Below are 21,115 nucleotides of genomic sequence, written 5' to 3' on the forward strand. Positions count from 1 at the left end.
ATGTTTTCATGTTAACCCCAGAAAACTTGGAGTATCTTCTGGGATTATGAGGGAGGAGGAGGAGGAGAATGACGAGTGTGTTGACTCAATAGAGTAATGCGATGTTTGACATTTGACAGAAATAATGTGTTGAGATAATATTTACGTGGGGATTGACCAAATCTGAATAGGAGTAGTTTGGAAAGAAGGGATGGGGTAGGTCGGTCACAAAAAGTTGAGAGAAATTTAATGGTCGCTTCAATGGCGGCATCGCCGTTGCGTGCGCGTGCTCTCTCCAGTCTCCATGATCTAAACTTGTAGGACGACGGTGCGGCCCATTTTGTAGCTTCTTTGTTGGACCAAAACAAATATTTTGAAGCTTCCCTTGGCCCACTTATAGCTTTTCAAAGTACATAAAAAATAAAAAATAAATTGAGGGAAAATTAGTAACATCCACTGAAGAGCAGCCGGCATAATCTGATCTAGGACTAGGACCTGGCCCGGAAAGAATGAAGTACATAAGGGACCATTCTTTTGTTGCGGCCGTAACTATAACGGTCCTAAGATAACGAAATTCCTTAAAATGAGCACGTCACTGGTACAAACGTAGCGACATTAGTTGGAGCAGTTTACTCCTCTTTATGCAGCTGAGTTCAAATGTACTTCCTCTCTTTCAGTCTTCCTTACTAATAAGATTAATTTAAAAAAAAAAATTAATATCACTACAAATTCAAAACCTTCAAATAATCAGCCGGATGAGATTCAAAGTTCAAACTATAAATTAGCATTACGCTTTAACCAATATGTCTACGCTCAAGTCTACTTATAATTTATAATTTTAGATTGTCCCACGATTCCATCTATGTATTTAGATATGATTACAGTTCATGTAGCTAGAATTTACAATTGGTTTATTTGATGACAGCGGATGTGGGGAAGGTGGGTTATCTGTGGGAGTTGAATGGAGCCAAGGAAAGGCTCGAGTTGTGGAAAGCTGATTTGATGGTGGAAGGAAGCTTTGATGAGGCTGTACGAGGCGTCGATGGAGTCTTCCACGCTGTATCGCCCGTACTTGTTCCATAAGACGACAATGTTCAGGCAACTTAGTTAAGCTGTTCATTTGATCTTTTAGCTGTCTTGTTGCTTGATTGGGAGAAAACTTGAGAGCTTTCAAAACTGCAGAGTGCTAAAATGTGGTGCATTCATGAAAAATATTCAAGCTAAAACGAAACTTTGATTTGATTGTTGGTAAATTCGATTGATCCATGTATAAAGGGCACACTAAATGTTCTGAATTCGTGCTCAACAGCACGCGTGAAACGGGTTGTGCTCACCTCTTCTTGCTTTTCTGTAAGATATTGTTACGATGCCCAGCAGGCCTCTCCATTCAATGAATCACATTGGAGTGATCCTAAGTACTGCAAACACTACAATGTAACCACTTACAAACCCTTCCACTCCATGTTTAGTTCCAGATCAATTGGGTCGTTGTGATTACGGGTTGGATGTCTAATTGTCCAAGCGGTAATGATAGTATCTTGTACCTGAACCGGTGGCAAGTGCTGATGCGGTCTGAGGGAAAGGATTTCTTCTTGTCTGCTTAGCTTTTCTTTGGCCTACCACATTCATCATAAAAAATAACACATAGATGTTGAATTGAAGTCGAAATGCAATATTCATGTGTAAATTATTGTTTGTGTACAGCTTTGGTATGCTTATGCAAAAACTACAGCAGAGTAGGAGGCATGGAGAATTGCCGAGGAGAGCAGAATGGATCTCGTGGTGGTGAATCCGTCGTTCATGGTTGGTCCTCTGCTAGCACCACAACCAACCAGCACACTATATATGATACTTGCTATACTAACAGGTTAAACCACGTGACAATATTCTAGTACCGAACAATAATTTGTCCAATTTCAGAATACGTATATTGAATATGCCGTTTGGTTCAAGAGGGGAGTTCCCGAACACGACAGTCGGATTTGTGCACATAGATGATGTGGTGGCTGCGCACATTTTAGCAATGGTGGAAAGCAAAGCGTCGGGAAGGCTGATATGTTCGAGCTCGGTTGCGCACTGGTCGGAGATCAATGAGATGTTGAGGGCCAAATATCCATCCTATCCATATGAAAACAAGTGAAGTGAGTATCTCTAGTGTTTTTAAGTTTTTCTTGGTTTAGTATGGAAACCAGTAAAACAGCACAACTGGTATTTCCACCTTTCAAAACGCTTGAAACAATGTTTGATGACTGCATCACTAGTTTCCAACAGAAGCGATTTTTGATTTCTATGAACGAATCGCACAAGGCGTTGCCCTTGAGTGCGTTCCAAGTTTCGTTGTAAGATACAGTCTTAGCATTCGTCTCCTGCACCCGAAGCCCTGAGTTCGATTTTCCCCTCCACTTGTCCAAAAGGGAAAACAAATCAATAGTAGTAGATGAGGAATGAGCAAGGGTGTTAAAGCAGGATCTCCATCATTATTTGTGTTTTGTTATCTTCTTCTTTTCCTTTTTCAATATTCAATTTTTGCTTCGTTAAAGTTTTTGGCGTGTCTTGTGCCTTTTGACCGTCAAAGTTTTGGACAGAGCTTTTAACAGAATGTTTGATTCTAGGGATCTACCAGTTTGGCTAAAGTAGTATATTTACATTACATATAAATGGTGAGTTAAGTTGGTAAGGATCGTTCTTTTTGCTAAATTAAGGTGTAGGTTCAAGTTCTGCTGTCAACAATTCCTTTTAGCTGGTGATCTGTAAAAGAAAAAAAAAAAAGGGGGCTAAGACCCCTTTGTAAGTTTTCAAAGAGACTTGTAGTATGCTCTGATTCCGAGATGAGGTAAACTCCCCTCACCCTAAAATTTTTGTTACCAAAATAAAAACAATAGGCATGTTTACTTGTAATGCTGTCATGAATCGAATAAGTGAAAAAAAATAATTGAAATGAGATCAACTAGTCCCGTAGTTAATTTGATTTTTAATTGTAAAGTATTTAATTACAGATTTTGACTGTGAAATATATTTTATTTTCAATTTTCAGATGTGCTAGTTTACAAAGAGAAGATTAGGAATTAAAAAAATGATAATACTTTCTTATCCGTTGTAAAAACCAGAATCAAATGTAATAATAAAAGCTGTGACAAAAAGTCGTGATGCAGAATTGTTAACTATTAATCAAAAGGAAAGGGACATTCCTCGCTTTGATTTCAATCGAAAGACAAGACGTTAATTACGGTTTCTTTTTGTTTTTCGTTGTTTAGTCACATTTTTTATAATTCAAGTGCAAAAGCTTAAATGCGTTTTTTGACTGGAAAATCTCATAAATTTTATTTAAAAAAAACATATTTAGAGCTCGTTTGGATGTGCTTTTGAAATGACTGAAAACGTTTTTGATGAATATGTTTTTAGAACCAATCATTAGTAAAGATGCAAGTAAATCCTGGAAAAGCACTTTAAGTGCTTTTGAAACCAAAAAAATATTTTCTTTAAAAGCGCTTTCAGAGATTTCAAAAGTATATCCAAACGAGCCCTTAAGCTTTTAGAGCTAATAAGCACAACATTGTTTCCGTCGTTTTACACATAAGTTTGAATCTTACTCAAAGTGTTAGTGTAGCTCTAGTCATTTTGAAGACTTACACAAAGGTCTTAGTTCCCTTTTAAGTTTTTACAAATCTCCCACCAAAATATCGCATTCTAAACTAAATAATAACCATTTGGTGTAAATCCAATACATTTTAAACAGCCTTAGTATTAATCCTATAAGTAAATAAGAAGCTTGAAGGCACCGTAACACTAGTGACACAATTATGCAGCTACATGATAAGCACTTTATTAAGACCAGATAAAACTGATTAGTGGTTTGCCTTTCCGTTAACATAGGGGACGTTCACTTATTATTCATAAGTAATGCGAAATGATTATTATTTTGTTAAACAACAAATTTTATAATCAGTTTCATCTGATTAAAACAGAGAAGTTAGTAAAAAATATAGAAGTTAGTAAAAAATTTTAAAAATTATAATAATTTTTTACCGTTTGATCAAATTTTAAGAATCTGAATATTTTGATCTATAGACTTTGAAGAAAGAGATCCGGAGATAATTCCGAATTTTATAAGCAGTGGTATGTGATGTTAGAGGATATTCACCAGGACACGTGCCAAGCAAAGGCATTGAAGGTGTGTCACCAAACACCCATTGGTTTGGTTTAAGGGACCCGCAGGGAGAGCGAATTGGATTTATTGGACTACAGCTAGCTCAAAGGACCTGAAAGGATTTTACCGCCTCTGGTTCAAGATATGCTTTGTTTTTTTTTTGGAAGCAACTAGATATGCTTTGTTTGGCAAAAGAAAACCAACTCAGGTCCACTCCTACAACCCTCACTACGTTTTCACAACAACGAAGAACAGAGGGACTTCCTCGCTCCTTTCCGCCGCAACTATGACGTTCCAGACCAATATTACATATTGCCATGAAAAATTAGCCTTGTGAAAATATATCACTGATTTAGGATGCCATAGCGACATTCCTAGATATGAATTTTTACATCATGAGATATAGCCAAGGTGCCAAATTAGCATTATAAAGTGACCGGTGTTCCAAACTAATTATCCGATGAAGCTTGAGCATTTCATGGCAGAGAACCAATTATCCAACGACATGATAATATTTATAGATGGCAAAAACCAATTATTCAACGCCATTCGAAAAGTTAAAACGCACAACAATAATGCGTTTTAGATTTGGAACACCGCCACATTGGTTTATGTTTCAGCCCTATCAGAATAGGGAGGAACAGTTAAGCCATTTCCAACCGACCCGGCTAAAGGGCCATAGGCCAAAATATAGCCCGTTTTGACACGAAAAACGTCTTCAAGTGAGAACTAGGCCCCGTTTCGGTTGGAGTTTGGTAAAATAAGTCACCATCTACCTCGAGATCAAAGAACTTTGGTAATAACTACTGAGAAGACCCGACAATAAACGGGACACGAGCTTTGTGCTCCTTCAATGGATAGCAATCCACACCAAAGCTCCATGAACATTTAAAAAGAAATGAGAAAGTAGGTAAAGCAAAATTCATTGCAGAAACTTCATAGTCCAGTACTACATCACGGAGAAAACAGAGAGATATAACATTAAACCCTCTTCTGCAACAACGAATGAGATCGAAAACCCTTTGGACGGCTCTGATAGCACGAGAAAACTCAAGGATTCAAACTGAACATTACCATGCTTGAGCCGCTAATCACCGTCTTAATCTCTCTTTAAACAAACAAATTAATTAAACTCTCACTCAAGAACCCCCAATGTGTTGGTTAAGAGTTCTTGATGTTTCACCTAATTGCTGCAAAACCATAGCTAATAATTACCGATACTAACGGAGATTAAACTCTTAAGATACTCTCCTAGCTGCAAAAACTTATTGGCATACTATGTTGAGGGGTTCATCCAACCAGCAAGCAATGTCATCCTTGCCAAGATCCTCAAAGTCACAGTCGGGAAGACTGCTCGGCTCATCGCTTTCAAATCCGGGAATCTGAATATCCTCAATGCTGCTGTAATCGTCGAAGTACTGCCCGAAATCCTCTAAGTAAAGAGAATCGAGCTCCGGTCCCAAGGTTATGTCTTGATCAAAATGAAGAGGGCCCAATGAATCATCAAGAAAACCCAAATCGGGTATTTGCAGCTCTCCAAGATTTGTCGAATCATCGGCAATCTCCTTCTCCAAATCAGCACCATTCTGAATGTTATTAGAAGCAGATGTCTCCAAATCAAGCACTGACGAAGGAGACCTCTGAGACAGGACACAGTCGGAATCCTCAGACGGTTCAGCGTTGTTGTAGGAACAGTTGTTGGAAACGACAGCTGAGGCCGAGGTGTTGTTGCTTTTATCAGAGGCTGAAACGGCGGTCGGAGCAGCAGCCACCATTTCTTCAATTTCAAGCCGCTTCGCCTCATAGGCCTTGGAAGCGTCCTCTGCAGTGTTGAAAGTCCCAAGCCAGATACGAGCCCCTTTGAAAGGGTCGCGAATCTCAGCTGCCCATTTCCCCCATTTGCGCTGTCTCACTCCTCTGTAAGGAGAAGAGGACTGCCGATGGGATTTAGTGAATTTCACCTTCTTGTTGCTGGGTTTCAGGGTTTTAACTCCACCGTAGTTGCTGTCTTGACCTGAGCTCTCCGGCTCAGCGGCGGCCTTCGGCGGCGGGAGCGCAACATTGGGTTGACAGAAAGTAATTTCACGAACGAAGCGTCTTGGGTTTTTAGCAAAGCTTCTCTTTCTTCCTCCTTCATCTTCGCTCGAAGATGAGTCATCAGTGGCGTCGGGATCGTAACAAATAATACGAACTTTCCTCGTAATCTTGGACTGTTGAGCAGGAAATAGTTCTCTCTTGGACTTTCTCATACTGTTCCGCTGATTTACCAGCTGTCTCTGAGGCTCAGGCATTTTCTGAACTAATTTCTAAAAATGCCTAAAATCTTCTCCCAAAAACCCTCAAAAATACCCAGAAAAAATGAAAAAAAAAAAACGAAATTAAAAATATGAGATTTGAGTTTGTGATGTGAGTGGTATCAGGTTAGATCCCCTCTCAGGAATAAGAAGAGGAAAGAAAATCTTTTTATATGAAAAGCCCCAAAATATTGCAATCCAGAACAAATCCTGCAAATTTCAACAACTAGTAAGATTCAAATAAATCAACCCAGAATTGAAAAACCCACAGGGTTTAACAAAGATTTAGAGAATATAACCAAAAACCCACATACCCTTTTGGTCTCAAATTCATCGAAACAGGTCGAATCACCGGGTTGAATCTCTGCCGGCAAAAGCAGAGAAGCATAAAGCAGACGGCAGAGCAAGCAGCAGTTAAAATCCAGAGCTTCGACGGAGCCCCAAGCACCACCAAATCAAAGCTAGCCGACATAAAATCTCTCCACGCAGCCTCCTCTTTCGCTCTCCTCCGTTCCTCAGAGAAAACCTAAATCCAAAACCTTCTGTGAAAATCCGTGAGAAAAGATAGAGAGAGAGCCAAAGCGAAAGAAGAAGACTGTAAGAGGCAGAGTGATAGCTAGATATAGCCGCAGCAAAACCCCTAAAGCCTCAAGACGGTTTGGTGGTCAAAAGGGTTAGAGAGGATGACGAATCTATGGCCACGATTTTATGTGACAGAGATCAGAGAGTGTGGTTAAATAGTTTTCATCGACTTTTACAATACACCGACTCTACAGAAACAGAAAGAAAAAAAAAAATAAAATATAAAAACTGACCTTCAATTAAAAGATTCAACAACGCAAATCTCCATAAAATCAAAAATTTTAAAATATCAAATGAGATTATATATATTTTTTAATTTGTTGTATAAAATAAAATTTTAAAGCGGGCTGTAGAATTATTAATTTGTCATATCATTCTATTTGGTAATTTTTTACTCAAAATAAGTTATGTGAAACATATGACTGATGTTTGGAGTAATGGTGCAACTTAGGTTGGGCCAATCCGAACCTATCCATGTTCAATCCGACTTTAAACCCGAACAAGTGGTTTATTTTAGTTATAACATGCCCAAACCCAACCCGATTTCAACCCGTTCATTGATTGGGTTGAGTTGTGCAACTTGCTTCTTAATGATATTTGCACCTTCGTGGAGGATTAACTAGTGACTTTTGAACCCGATTAAACTCGAACCCAAATGAATCCAATTAAAACCCAACCCAAACCTGAACCCGAATTGTAAAAGTTGGGTTAGAGTTGGGTTGACCTTCTAACCCACCTAACCCGTCTGAGTTGCACCCCTAATTTAGAGTTATTTCAACATTTCAACATAAAGAATAGCCTCAAAATTTACAATAGGTTGAGTTCCCAATGACAATGTTTTTGAGCTATCTTCACTTCAAAACACAGAGAAGTGAGCACATGTCGTTCTTTTTATTTCAACTTTTTATAAAATCTTAAAATTATTTTTGTCTAAGCAACTTGTTAGAAGGGAGTGAGGCGTTGAAGATTCGAAACAACCTAAATACAAGTTATGTGCAAGAACATGACTTTATTGGATGAAAAACTAGTTAGACTAACATGAAAATTTTATAATTTCGGAAAATTTATAAATAAATCAATTAAAATTTTAATTCTTATCACAAATTAAAAAGGATGATTGGTATTAAAACGTCAATTTTTACTTCTCATACACTAATTGTGTAGAAAACATTCAAAATTAAATTATAAAAAAAATCACAGAAACCAAAATTAAAATGTATTCAAACAATTTGCAGTCACCTTTGTGTAGCTTTCTCGCTCCTCAATATTCTATTCCTCCTCAGGTCTCTCTTTCTCTCCCCACTCTCTCTGCCCGCGTTTCACATTCAGTGGTGCTTTTCTCTCTGCTTCTCTCTCACACTCTCGCCATGTTGCGTTTTTCCTATGCGGTATATAAATTGATAAAAAAGCAGAGACAATGAGCGTGTGAAAATAAATATATAAAATGTAGGAAAAAAAACCAATTTAGCAAATTAATAAATACATTTAATTCAAAATGATGACCTGGCATGGGCTAGACTTTTTATTGTGCTAAAAACACGAAAAAAATATCCTGTTACGCATATCACCCTTGAGTTCTTCGCCACGCTCCCGCTTGCCAGTTGTGTTCCACACTGTCCAATCATACGGTTCTCAATGACATTGCAGAGCGGGTTAGGCGGGAGAGTCAGTCAGCGTAGAAGCTCGATTTAGTTCTTGAGAGAATTTCAAGGCAAGTGCTTCAGACCAGGCATGGTTGATTGTGCTAATTTTTTTGAGGAAAACACAGTGTTACTTTCAGCAAAAGCGTATTAATTGTGTTGTCAAACAGTTATTTAGGTAATTTTGGGAATATAGGTGACAAAATAGAATCAATATTTTGTCATTTTACGAGATTTACCTTTTCTTTTAGATTATTGTTTTTTTGTATATTTAGGTATGAAGTTGGTTTTGCATTTTTCTTGATTTGTTTTGTTGTGGCCACCTTTGGGAGAAAATCTGGATCTTGATAATTCCGATATCACAAAATAAAATTTTCTATGGACTTTTCCCTTGTAAATCGATAATCATATAGTCAGTTGTACCTACCAAATTTTTTATTAATTTGGGGGTCAAACTTTTTTGTGGGACTAAGTATACGATGAGATATATTTTTAGTGTACCCAGAAGATGGTTTCTACTAAGTGGTTGTTTTTTTTTTTTTTAAGTATTCAACTACTTGTATTATCAAAGCGTGGAACGACAAACTAAAATTTTGTTTATATCATCATTTATATTTTTAAAAATGCATTTTATATAAAAAAAAACTTGATTGAACAAATTCTCACCGTTACAATTAGATTTTTTTTAATTTATTTAATGCATTCTATCATGAAAAATAATTGTTAGATTATCCTTGGATATATTCACATATGTTTTAGTATGGGGGTAGAAAAAAAAAATTAACTTATGGGTGTACACCACTTGATGATAATTTTAAAGGGTTTTAAAGAATTTGCACATAGTATCACGGTACAATAGTATTCCTTCTCACTTGTAAGTAAGAGATTTTAGGTTCAATTCTTATCAAAGACGAATTTGAACCAAGTTATTGCTAGTCCATTGTGAGGTTTAGGCCGCTCCCCTTCATCTCATAAAATAAATAATACCGTTTGTTTGGAAGATAAAAAATTCTAAAGAATTAATACAAATTTCCAACAAAAAAAGATTAATTTGAATTAATTATAAAGTTCATTTTTTCTTGGTCATATAATTATCAGTTAACTTGTTCAAAACAAAAATATATCAGTTGACTAAGCTGTGTTGAAGGAGTAACGTAGGCCCAATAAACAAGAATTTAAATGTCCCGTCTCAAAAAGAATAAGTATGATGAAAAATATTAAATCATTTTTTATTTTGTTGGATCATCTTCCACAATCATAGGAAAACCTCGATGGGAAGAAATCATGAAACGGACCTCATCATAACACTACCCCGTGATGTACAAGCTGTGGGTCCCAGCGAAGAGCGCACACAAAGCACGTGACCATGTGCAGATCGATTTTCGAGAGGAGCAAAAGTTGATCCAACGGTCCGTACGCTGCCTGGCCACGAAAAAAATGGCCATGTACTTTTATGTCCCACGCGGCGGCCACGCCCCAAGCAACCATAAACTTTTGGCAATGGTAGGTAACGGTCCATTATACTAAACGCACAGTCCACTAAGAAAGGCTGGATTTTTCTTCTCCAATTCTTCCTCATATTTTATTATTTTTTAACATCAAATTTAGTTACTTTGGGGCTACATATTACTTGTCTTAGAGGCAAATTTAGAACCAGTTTAGGATTGTTGTGTTTTTTTAATAAATTATTTGTGATGTACTTTAAGAATAATTAACTATAAAATAAAGCAGTTGAACGTTTGATAAATTATATTTTAAAAGTGTTTTGGGTATAAAAAGTAGTGTAAAAGCAGTGTCTAAAAAAATAAATAATGTCATTGTTTGAAATTAATGAGCTAACTACAGGAATTAAAAATATTTTAAAAGTTCAACTCTGCTTTTCATTGAAGTAGTTTTTAAAAGCAACATACATGCTACTTTTAAAAAGCTATTGTTTGGAGATCATTGCTTTTAAAATAGAATAAGCAATATATTTTATTTTTATCAAACATTTTTTTACTGCTTAACTTTAAAGTGAAACATAATTTTGTAAAAAATCAATACCAAACTAGGCTTTATTCTATTTTTTTTTTAGTCTATTTCTCTTTAGCTCTTTGATTGGCGAACAATTTTATCAATATTAAAGCTAAATACGGCCTATAATCCTTGATTGAAGATGACCTAGGCCAACTCTAAGACCAATAGTCCATGCCCCACCCAAAGAAAACGAGACTTACGTGAAACCAAAATCTTAAAGTTTGTTCAAATTATTATGTGTTATTATGAGTGATGTTTATAGAAGTGACGAGTTTAATACATGATTACGACTAATTCGATGTTTGATTAGGTCAAGTAATTCATTCTCTCTCGCATGGAATTAGATGATTGGTCTTTAGTGTACCCATTTTATTCAAAGTAGTGGGAGTTCAAAGCAATCATGTGATATCATATAGAAAAGAAAAAGCACTATGATATTTGAGTAATATGAGAACGTCTTATAAATTTGAGCCACTCTTCATATTAATAATATGTTTTACCGTGAAGTCTTGACCTTTTAAGGCTTTTTAACAAAAATAGTCATTGAGATTTGCATAATTTTTCATTTTGGTCTCTGAGATTTGAAATCGATAGAATTGGTCCTTGAATTTGTCTCCAATCAACAATTTTGATCATTCCATGAAAAATCGTTATAAAATAAGGATAAAATGACAAAAATACCCTCAAAATTTGTCAAATCATTTTAGCCTCTTGTTTATTATATTGAGGGTAATTTTGTCATTTTGATCCTTATTTAACATAATTTTTCACCGAATGATCTAAATGATTGATGGTGGACAATTTTAGAAACCACTTCTATTGATTTCAAATCTCAAAGACCAAAATAAAGAGTTAGGCAAATCTCAGAGACTATTTTGGCTAAAAAGCCACCTTTTAAATACAATTATGGGTGCAATTTTGTTCACCATTTTCAAGTGATAGTAACGCTCACCACCTTATTTATCACAATAAAATAAGTTTAAATTTTAAAATTTGTATCCATCTATTATGCAAATTTTGAAATTTAAACTAATCTTATAATGATAAATATGATGGTGAGCATTGCTATCACTTAGCGTTGACGAGCAAAAATATTCCCTACAGTTATCTATAGTGTTACGATTCTCTCTTGTTAAGCAGTGATAACTTTCAATGGATGGACACGGTGGCACGTGGGTATGGGGATGATCATCATGATGCATATATGCATGGAAACGACGCATGCAAGGTGACCAAAAGGGCATGTTAGAGAAGGCCAAGTGGGCTACACAGTTTGTGGTGAGTGGACCGAAGCCTGGTCCGCATCCGTTTCCCGCCAAAACTGCCGACGTGGGAGCCCACAATTCATCTCTTTCCCGCGAAAACACCCGTTCCGCCGGTCTGCTCCGAACGAGATGCTGCCACGCGTACTGCGGCGGAGACAAGTGTCTTCCCGCGCTTGGGGTTATCCTTTATTGTATGATGATAAGGCCCTCCATGCATTGATATGTTCCCTCCAATTTCTCGGAAAGGAACCGCGCATCGCCAACCTTTTCCTGTAGACCCCTATTTGCAAATTTGTAACATTTTGTTTTTGGCCTGTGTTTTGGTTAATTTGGACATGGCTCCCCTGCAGTTATTTAATTTATGCAATTTCAGAATCTCAATCCATTCATGGCGGTTTTAGCAATAAGAGTATGTCTTACTAACCTCTGTCGAAGGATATTTTTTATATGTCATTGGCTTAAAATATAGGTAAAATATATTTTACTCACTCAAATTTCTGATCAATTGCAATCTTGTTCAATATGTTAAACATTTCAATCTTGTAAACTTACTTAATATTTTTTTTTTCAACATCATACAACAATTAGCCAATCCATTAATTTGGCCACTAACAAGATTAACAATTTGGCCACTACACTATTAAATTTCAATTAAAATCGATAGATTTCGTTATTACTCTTGACATATCGATTAAATTTTAAAAAAATCCTATATTTTCTTAAAGTTAGTGTTTAACATTTCTCAAAATTTTCTTTTTAACATTTTTATAAAAAGAACCGATATCAATATCCATGTATTCCACAATTTTTCTTCAAATTTCTTTATTGATATCGATATTTTAAACACCAATAAGTTTTGCACATAAGATTTTAAAAATTTGAGTATATTTTTGCTCATCACCATTTAGTATGGTGTATGCTCACCATCTTATTTATCACTGTTATATGAGTTTAAATTTTGAGATTTGTGCTTATCCATTACACGAATCTCGAAATTCAAACTCATCTAACGGTAATTATATCTAGCACGCATTTGAACAGTCTCTGTGGTGCTATGAAGTCTCTGCAACCCTATTGAATTAAGCTTTTAGCTTTATCAGCGGGACATTGAAGGAGAAGGGACTTTTGAATTTTTGATGGCAGAGAAATTCTGGTGTATTGAAATAATTGTCCATTGTCGTCCATTGCTGCTCTTAATAATTGCAACAGTGGACCCATCAATTTTCACTTTGTGGTTTATTATTATTATATGAGTTGATAAGATGATAAATCAATTTATTGGATTATTAATCTGTACTCATTAAAAGTTGTTCAAATTAAATAAATTTTAGTAAATACTTATTAATAATTCAATTGGTTGATTTGTCATCTATAGAATAAGGACGTTGAATTTTGATCCTCATTAAATTAAAAGAAAATGATTTATACCAAACTTGACTTAGCAATCACCAAATGCTTACTCAAATCTTCAAAATCTTTGATGAAATTTGACACTTGAACAAATTTATTAGACGACCCAAGTCAATGCCCATAAAAGGATTGAAGCAGCAAACATACGAGAGAAAAAGTATTGACAACTAAGCAGAAAAGGATGTTACATAAGATTTTTCCCTTTCCTTTAAAACTCTCACTTTTAGAGACTTGAAATTTTGCCTTATTTCGTACAAGATAAAGCAACAATGGAAGAGCCTCACCATTTTTGGCTTTGTTTGCATGGAGAAGGATGAGTAGATCCTCAGCTCATCTCCTCGCCATCAACAACCGCGACAATAACTCTAAAGACATAACTATTTCCGCCCGAATGGCTGCAGAAGAAGTAAATTAGAGGGACCTAAACTAGCTATTAAGGATTGGTCCCCACTTTCCAGGACATGGCAAAGTTCTTCCCAACAGGAAGGGACAGACCGTGAACCTCCACAATTGTGCTCTTGGTCTTCTCTCCGTTTTCTATCTGATTGAGATACGTCTGTTCTGAAGCAATCAACTCTACGTTTGAAATGCTTGTCGCTTGGTTTCCATCAATCTCGAGGGCAGATGTTCCTCCGCTTCCATCCAGTCCCAATACACTCACCTTCCCAACAATCCAGCCTTTACTTAAAGCAAACTCACCATCCTGAACTTCTGACCACACTTTCACAATTCCTTCACTTACAGTTGCATAGAAGTCAACATACGTGGAGTAACCGTTTCCAAGATTCATCTCGGGAAGCTCATCGTTGTCAAGGAACAGGTTCCCCTTGGCTGTTGCATTGCTTGCCCCAGTTGGGAACGCGACAACGAGGCTAAATGGGGTTGTTCTTGCTGCTTTAGAGATCAGTCCACCCTGCTGCATTGGTAGAATGGTATTCTGATACAGATGCACATTAACAACATGCAAAGGCGCATCAAGCGTAACATACTCCCCCTTTGTTGAGCTAATGATCTGCGTCATATCAAATAAACTGTACCAGCTTCCCGGGGGAAATAATGCTTTAACTTCTGATTTGCCCTGTTCAAGCACCGGTGAAATCATAACGCTGCTCCCCAACAAGAATTGAGTACTCAATCCATACGTTTCAGTGTATGCTGGGAATGAGAAGAAAAGTGGCCTGGCAATTGGGGCTCCGCTGATATGAGCTTCGTAGCTCAATGTGTACAGATAGGGGAGGAGCTTATACCTCATACCTAGAGCATTTCGAGCAGACTCAGCTACCGACTCCCATTGATAAAGCTCTTGTCTTGGGGAATAGAAGTTGGCGTGATCCCTTGAAAAGGGATAGAAAGCCCCTACTTCAATCCAACGGTTGCAAAGCTCTTCAGTAGGTGCTGGATAGAACCCGCATATGTCTGCACCAACCATCGGCACTCCAAATATTCCAAAATTGAGCACAGTTGTGATTGATATCTTCAAATCATCCCATGTACCCTTGTTATCACCTGTCCAATGTGCAGCATACCTGCCTGAACCAACATACGTGGACCGGGTTAATATAAACGGTCTCTTGCCCTCAAGTCCTTGAAGAGCTTTGTGAGTTGCAATGGACTGGGAAAAGCCATAGAGACTGTGAGCATCGTACTCCAAAACGCCATTGTAATGAGATGCACTAGTGGCTATGGTTTTGAACCCAACGGGGGCTTGCGACCCTGAAGCGTTTATCTTGTAAGGTGGATCATCCCATCTCGTCTTTGTAATGTTCTTGCAATCCAAGCAACAATCCCAGCCAGGTCCTGTACCTGTCGGACACTGCTTATTTGGAATTTTGCACTTCCCAGAACAGAAATTTGAAGCCTCGTTCATGTCAATCCATAAGCCATCAACAGGGACAAGTTCATGAAAACGGCGGATCTCATCACCCCACCATGAAACAGTTTTGGGGTTGAGGAAGTCGGGGAAGTTTACAGCCCCTGGCCAAACTTGGGCCAAGTAGGGTTCACCCTCGTATTTGATGAAAACATCATTCGCTAAACCTCTTTGGTATACGCCGTAACTGGTATCAACACCAATTCCAGGATCAATAATGACAATGTACTTCATGCCAATCTTATGTATTTTGTCTAGGAATGCCAAAAGCTTTGGGCGAGGGTAGTTCTTGGGGTTGAGGGTGAAGTCTTTGTGTCCATCCATGTGATCATCATCATTCCATATGACATCTAGCGGGATTTGAGCCTTTTCGTAGTTTGCAACAACGTCTTCAACTACTGATAAGTTGTGGTAACCCCATCTGCATTGGTGGAATCCTGTAAAAGCATGGTGACAACTTGTTATGAACCAAATTTCATCTGCATCGATGGAGTCCCAAACTAGAAAGTGTAATGAACATAACATATTAAGATATAAACCCTTTCTCCAACAAAATACATGTATTTAGACTGCTATCATTCACTTGGGAGTTTTTTTGTTTGATCTGTCATGTTCAAGTAATAACCATTGATTTGAATGCAGCACCCCAAATACATCAATGCCAACTTACAGTCACCAGATAAACAGTTCCTTAAAACTGTAGAACTGCACAAATGGCCCAAAAAGTCCAACATAGAAACAAGAATCTAAGTCACCAGTGAGATCTGCTCTGAGGGCAATATATCTAAATGTAAGACGGGCAACATTTACACAAAGCAGAATGCCCTACAACCAAAGATGGTCTCACTCTCATCAGACATGACAGTAAAATATGCAGACCATTGGCCCCTACACAAATCATGACCACTAGCAAACATCACAGCTTGCGACGTAGTTCGGAAACGGAAAATTAAGCAGAACTTCAACGAAAAAATTCTGATACTGTTCATTTTAACGAAAAATCACATTTTTACACTGACAAATCAATCCCGGTACTAATCACTTTACCTTTTATTTTATCCTTATCGTTAAAACTCAAAAATTTCAAACTTTTTTAATTAATTTTCTTAAAATTAAACCCCACCTCGCACACAGAAGATAATACTCTTCCAGGATTAAGCTACAGTATCTCAAGCTGTACACGTGTAAAAGCTGGTAAAAAGTGGCAGAAAAGCAGAAATCTTTGACTGGTTGAGATGAATAGAGCCTTCAACTTTATGTAAAGATCATATCTTTAACGTGAAAAGTTGTATCCGCAGCGATATTTTTGTAAAGAAAGAAATGCACGAAAAGATCAAAACAAAACGGGGACCCGACCAACCCACCAACCTGGATTAAAACAAATTAAAGGAACAAAATATCTCTGTCCTACAATCCAGCAATTTTCCCACATACTATAATAATGCTCAACTAGTCATAGTTTAGTTCCTTGATCGTGATTGTGTTTTCATTAGTATATTGGTCTCCCGCAAGAGACAACATAGTTGTGGTAGACAACATCCACATATATTATTTCTTCTTGGGTGAAATAACCAAAAATATATTATACACTAACATTAAAAATCATTCACAAAATCACAACAACGAGAACAAAAACATTCACAAAAGATTTGGGTGTTGGGACACTAACAAAAACATTTATTTTCTAAACAAATACACATCCGCTAATCTGAGCTTCGTCAAGTTGACGAAAACGGTGTTATGCTCTGCACATAAGTTCGTATCTCACTATATGTACTTTAAATATGTGTAATATTAGAGATATTAAATTTGTAAACACAAATATTGTAAACTAAATTGTATGAAAGTTGATGATTGAATTATTACTTAAACGTTGATTAACATGTTTATTCTTATTGAGGACGCATAATTTGGCTTACAAATTTTGTTCTTTAACATTAATTTTAAATATAGTATATTGCTCAATTAAAAATTAAAATAATGCATGTCCTTAGATGTTAAGGAGTTTTAATGAAACACTTACTTTTAACAAAAAAATTATATTTTTACTTTTATCTGATACCATTCATAACATCTTTATTTATCATTTTTTATTAAAACTAAATTTTTTTTAAACCTTTCGTTAATTTTCTTATATTTTAATCTAAGCCAGAAGTAAGAACAGGTAACTAAATTAATGAAAGCAAAGCAGAGGGCCGATAGAAAGCAGAAAATACCAAGAGACCAGTAGGGCATCGGAGCCGGTCTGCCTACGAACGCCGTGTACTGGTCGACAACGCCCAACGGCGTCGGCCCGGAAAAGAAGTAAAAGTCGAAAACACCCCCAATGACCTTGTAGGTCAGAGAAGTCCCTCTGTAAAACACATCCATGCCATTGCTGTTGAGCAGCAGAACAGAGTGTGCGTACGCCTCGCCACCCACATTCCGGAGATCCATATAAACCGGGTGGGAGCCGTACAAATCAGTGTTGAGATTAATCGCCGAGATGTCGGTGGTGAAGAGGGTGTAGGGATCGTTCGGGTAGAGCTTGATCCCGTGCGGCTGCGAGTTCTCCCCCAGTCCGTACAAAGCGGCGTCTTTCGGCAGACTGGTGGAAATCTCGAGGTACTGGTCCTTAAACACCAATTCGCCATATGGGTCTTTCGAATCGGAGCTCGAATCGAAGAGGACCTGCCCGTCGGACTTCCTCTTGATGGCGAACCCAAATGGGTCGGAGATGTAGCTGAAGATGAGCTCGGAGCCGGAGTATTCTGAGTGCTGGATGGGGTTCTTCGTCTTCCCTGACGGCGTGATGGTTTGTTGCAGCGACGGCGGCTGCTCTCTGGGGAGGAGGTTGTACGGAACCTCCCACCTCTGTTTCTGCGCGTCAGTTATGTGGACCCTCAACCGGTCCTGTGTCTCGTGCCTGTAAAAATCACAAATTTAATCAAACGCGTCCAGTGAGTGAGCTGCATTTGGTCTCGTTTGCGACAGCTTTTGTAAGAAGCACTTTTTTCAAAAGAAGTGCTTTTGTTAAAAAAATTGAAGTTCTTTCTGAAAATGTAGTCGAAAATGCTACTTCCTGCCCTAAAAATTCACGTACTACTTTTGGTACTCATAAGCACTTTGAAATTTCAATACCGAAAGCTGTCCACAGGTGCTTTTACTAATTACAGAAGCAATTTCCAACATGGCCTTAGGGTGTAATGTGTGTGATAGGGAAAACATACTTGACATATAGCTGCAAGAGTGGGATATCGGGGCCGTAGGTTTTGGACTCCTGTTTGAGCTGGAGGAGACCCAGAAGGCCGCCGTCAGGGGTATCGTTGATGGAGATGAGACGGTAGCCTTTGCCCTTGATGGTGGGGTTAACGGTGTCAGCGGAGCTCACACCAGAGAAACAGAGGACCAGGAGAAGTAGAAGAAGAGAAGAGAGACATTGGGAGGAAGAGGAGGACATTGCTTCGTTAATTACTCTCCTGCCACTGGAGGAGGAGTGAGAGAGTGAGTGTGTTGATGAGTGAGAAACTGTTGGGACTCCTTGGGGTTTAATACAGAAAGGCGATGAAGACTCAAGATTGGAGAGTGAGAGCGAAACAGAGGTAGATAGTGATTGGATGCAGGTGAGGTGAAAGAGGATGAGACATCTTCGTTATGTGATTGATCATTCTGTGTGGGCCGTTGGGTACCACAGCACTGTGTGGACCCTTCTTTCATTTTTGCCTTTAATCCTGGTGGTAAATTACTTCAGTACTTGCTGTGGGCCTGCGGTAACAATGTTATGAATCAAAAATTTTACTATGTTATGGCATACAACATGTATTGGAGTACCATAGCGTTGGATGTACGTTTTAGAATTCATAAATAAGGATTCAATAGTTAGAAACTTCGGTATATACTATACACTTGTGCATATTGGGGAAATTATCTATCATATTGCTCAAGTGTGGAACAAAGGAAGCGGTAATTCTCAAAAGTATTTCAATCAAATTCACAAGTAATAAGCGCACTGCTGTAGACAACTCGAGTGGAACACCGAAATGGCATATTTAGTTGTTGTGTTCGTTTAGTTTGTTGAAAGAAATTAAGAAAACGTGTAAGGAGACAAAAGAAGGTAACCAGTCAATCAGATAGAGCAAAGAGAGTTTGAAGTTGCAGAGTGCAGGACTCATTAGAGCATGTCAGCTGTGCAGTTGTGATTCCTTGTATTTGTCTGACACCCATTTCACGTGAAAAACTTGGCAATCTAATTTTTGTGTTTCCCTTATTATCTTCTTCTTTTTATTCTTTTTATTCTTTTATTCTTTCTGGTTTAGGGTTTTTCTCTTCTAATCAACGGTGGCATACAGAATCAATGATGAAAGAGGGAGGGGTTGGACAGGTGGAGTATTTTAATAGGGCGCGGCAAAACTTAGAAAACGGAATCAAAATGGAGAAAATTTTCTTTGCGAAGGAAACACAAGTGGTAAACTATGTATTTTTACGTAAGTTATTAGAAATTTTATTTTTTAAATTATTAAATTTTTAACACATGTATTTCACTATTTATATAATGACACATGATGTAGGGAGTTTTAACGAAAAGTCCATGATACTGTTCACTTTAACGAAAAATCATATTTTTATACTAAAAAGTCAATCCTGATACTATTCACTTTACCCTTTATTTTGTCCTTATTGTTAAAGCTTAAAATTTTCAAACCATTTTCATTAGTTTTTGTGTTGATGTACTACCTCAGATACCAATTACACAGAAAAATCTCTAGTCAAAATGAAGCTGCATTTGAGCTGTGCCAGCAAAGTGACAGGAGTCGTGATTCGCGCGGTTTCCCTCCCATATCGTTCCCATATCTTTCCCATATCTTTCCTCCCACGTGTGCAGTTGTGAACTTGTGAAATCTCTTGACGGACTCTACCCTCTAGTGATTTTCACTCGCTCCATTTGATTGTTGCCTCTCATTTCTTCTCCTATATCAATTTTTTTTTTCTTTTAATAAACGATATTATCCATATTAAAAAAATATATTAATTTAGTTTGGCACTAGGCTAATAATAATATGGTTCAAATTTTACTTTACTCGAAAATCGAAGCTATGACAGTGTGGTTCTAATTCTGCTTTGACAAGAATCAAACATATGACTTCTCACTTATAAAGAAAAAGAAATATCACTAAACCGTATTACTAAATAATTTTTACCTATGTCACTTAATCTTATTTAATATACGTACTGGAAAAAGAAAAAAAAAAACAAAGGTATATAAGTAAAAAAAGTTTTAAAAATAAATGAGTGAAAAAGCGGAACATGATGGCCAGATTCACACTTATTTTGACTACTTTGTTTCATTTATGTGATTGGGTACCACGTAGAAATCTCCCGCTAAAAAGCGTTGGTGCAAAGAAAACCACACCGACGAAGAAGTGGGTAAAACCAACCGAAGATAATGATTTAACCAAAACAAAGCAAATGTCGTGAAATTAATATGCGCCAATTACAAGAAACACACCAAGCAAATGTCTTGTAATAGGTCACGCCCAGCTGCTGATGGATATGCACAAATGCAGACGCAGATGATTTAGCTCAAGTATGTAATTCGTGGGAAAACATGTAAGATTTTGTCTGATTTCATGTAAAATAAAAAATCCTGACGTGTTTCCAACTTTTGTTCCTCCATCGCAAGTGGTCTTTTACTACATTGGTGGAAAGGTGTCAATGCCTTACATGGCAGCATGAGTTCAAACCCCGTCAATGACTAATCTAACTTTTAGTCTAATAAAATCTATTTTGCTTACAATTCAATAAGACGTTAAACCATACGTTTTGTGGTTGTATAAGATGTTTTTTGTTGGAATTCTTTTTTTTAGGAATTGGTCGACCATCTAATAACAAGCCACAATAATAGATATTATTACAAATTAAAATAAATAAATAAA

General features: G+C 37.2%; 2 protein-coding genes and 1 pseudogene across 2 annotated transcripts; 1 reads left to right on the forward strand and 2 right to left on the reverse strand.

Moving 5' to 3' along the window:
- Positions 1 to 897: 897 nt before the first annotated feature.
- Positions 898 to 2,322, forward strand: LOC137731274 (tetraketide alpha-pyrone reductase 2-like; annotated as a pseudogene).
- Positions 2,323 to 5,051: 2,729 nt separating this feature from the next.
- LOC137731632 (ethylene-responsive transcription factor ERF118-like) lies at positions 5,052 to 7,109 on the reverse strand. The gene is made up of 2 exons (XM_068470794.1): positions 6,735 to 7,109; positions 5,052 to 6,630 (listed from the first exon to the last, which is right to left on the reverse strand). The coding sequence occupies exon 2, from the start codon at positions 6,415 to 6,417 to the stop codon at positions 5,392 to 5,394; it is 1,026 nt and encodes a 341-aa protein (XP_068326895.1). The 5' UTR covers positions 6,418 to 6,630; positions 6,735 to 7,109; the 3' UTR covers positions 5,052 to 5,391.
- Positions 7,110 to 13,383: 6,274 nt separating this feature from the next.
- On the reverse strand, positions 13,384 to 18,790 carry LOC137730678 (alpha-xylosidase 1-like). Its single transcript, XM_068469645.1, has 3 exons — positions 18,413 to 18,790; positions 17,420 to 18,108; positions 13,384 to 15,640 (listed from the first exon to the last, which is right to left on the reverse strand). Exons 1-3 carry the CDS (start codon positions 18,640 to 18,642, stop codon positions 13,767 to 13,769), a joined length of 2,793 nt encoding a protein of 930 aa, XP_068325746.1. The 5' UTR covers positions 18,643 to 18,790; the 3' UTR covers positions 13,384 to 13,766.
- Positions 18,791 to 21,115: the final 2,325 nt, after the last annotated feature.

This window comes from Pyrus communis, chromosome 4, assembly GCF_963583255.1.
Source record: "Pyrus communis chromosome 4, drPyrComm1.1, whole genome shotgun sequence".
NCBI lineage: Eukaryota > Viridiplantae > Streptophyta > Magnoliopsida > Rosales > Rosaceae > Pyrus > Pyrus communis.

Bases quoted from the DNA above. Each gene is read 5' to 3' on its own strand.
- LOC137731632 (XM_068470794.1), bottom strand. From the start codon at position 6,417: ATGCCTGAGCCTCAGAGACAGCTGGTAAATCAGCGGAACAGTATGAGA.
- LOC137730678 (XM_068469645.1), bottom strand. From the start codon at position 18,642: ATGTCCTCCTCTTCCTCCCAATGTCTCTCTTCTCTTCTTCTACTTCTC. The intron at 18,109-18,412 runs GTATGTTTTCCC...TGATTTTTACAG, and splicing joins CTCTTGCAGCTATATGTCAA to GCACGAGACACAGGACCGGT. The intron at 15,641-17,419 runs GTATTTTCTGCT...ATGCTTTTACAG, and splicing joins GATGCCCTACTGGTCTCTTG to GATTCCACCAATGCAGATGG.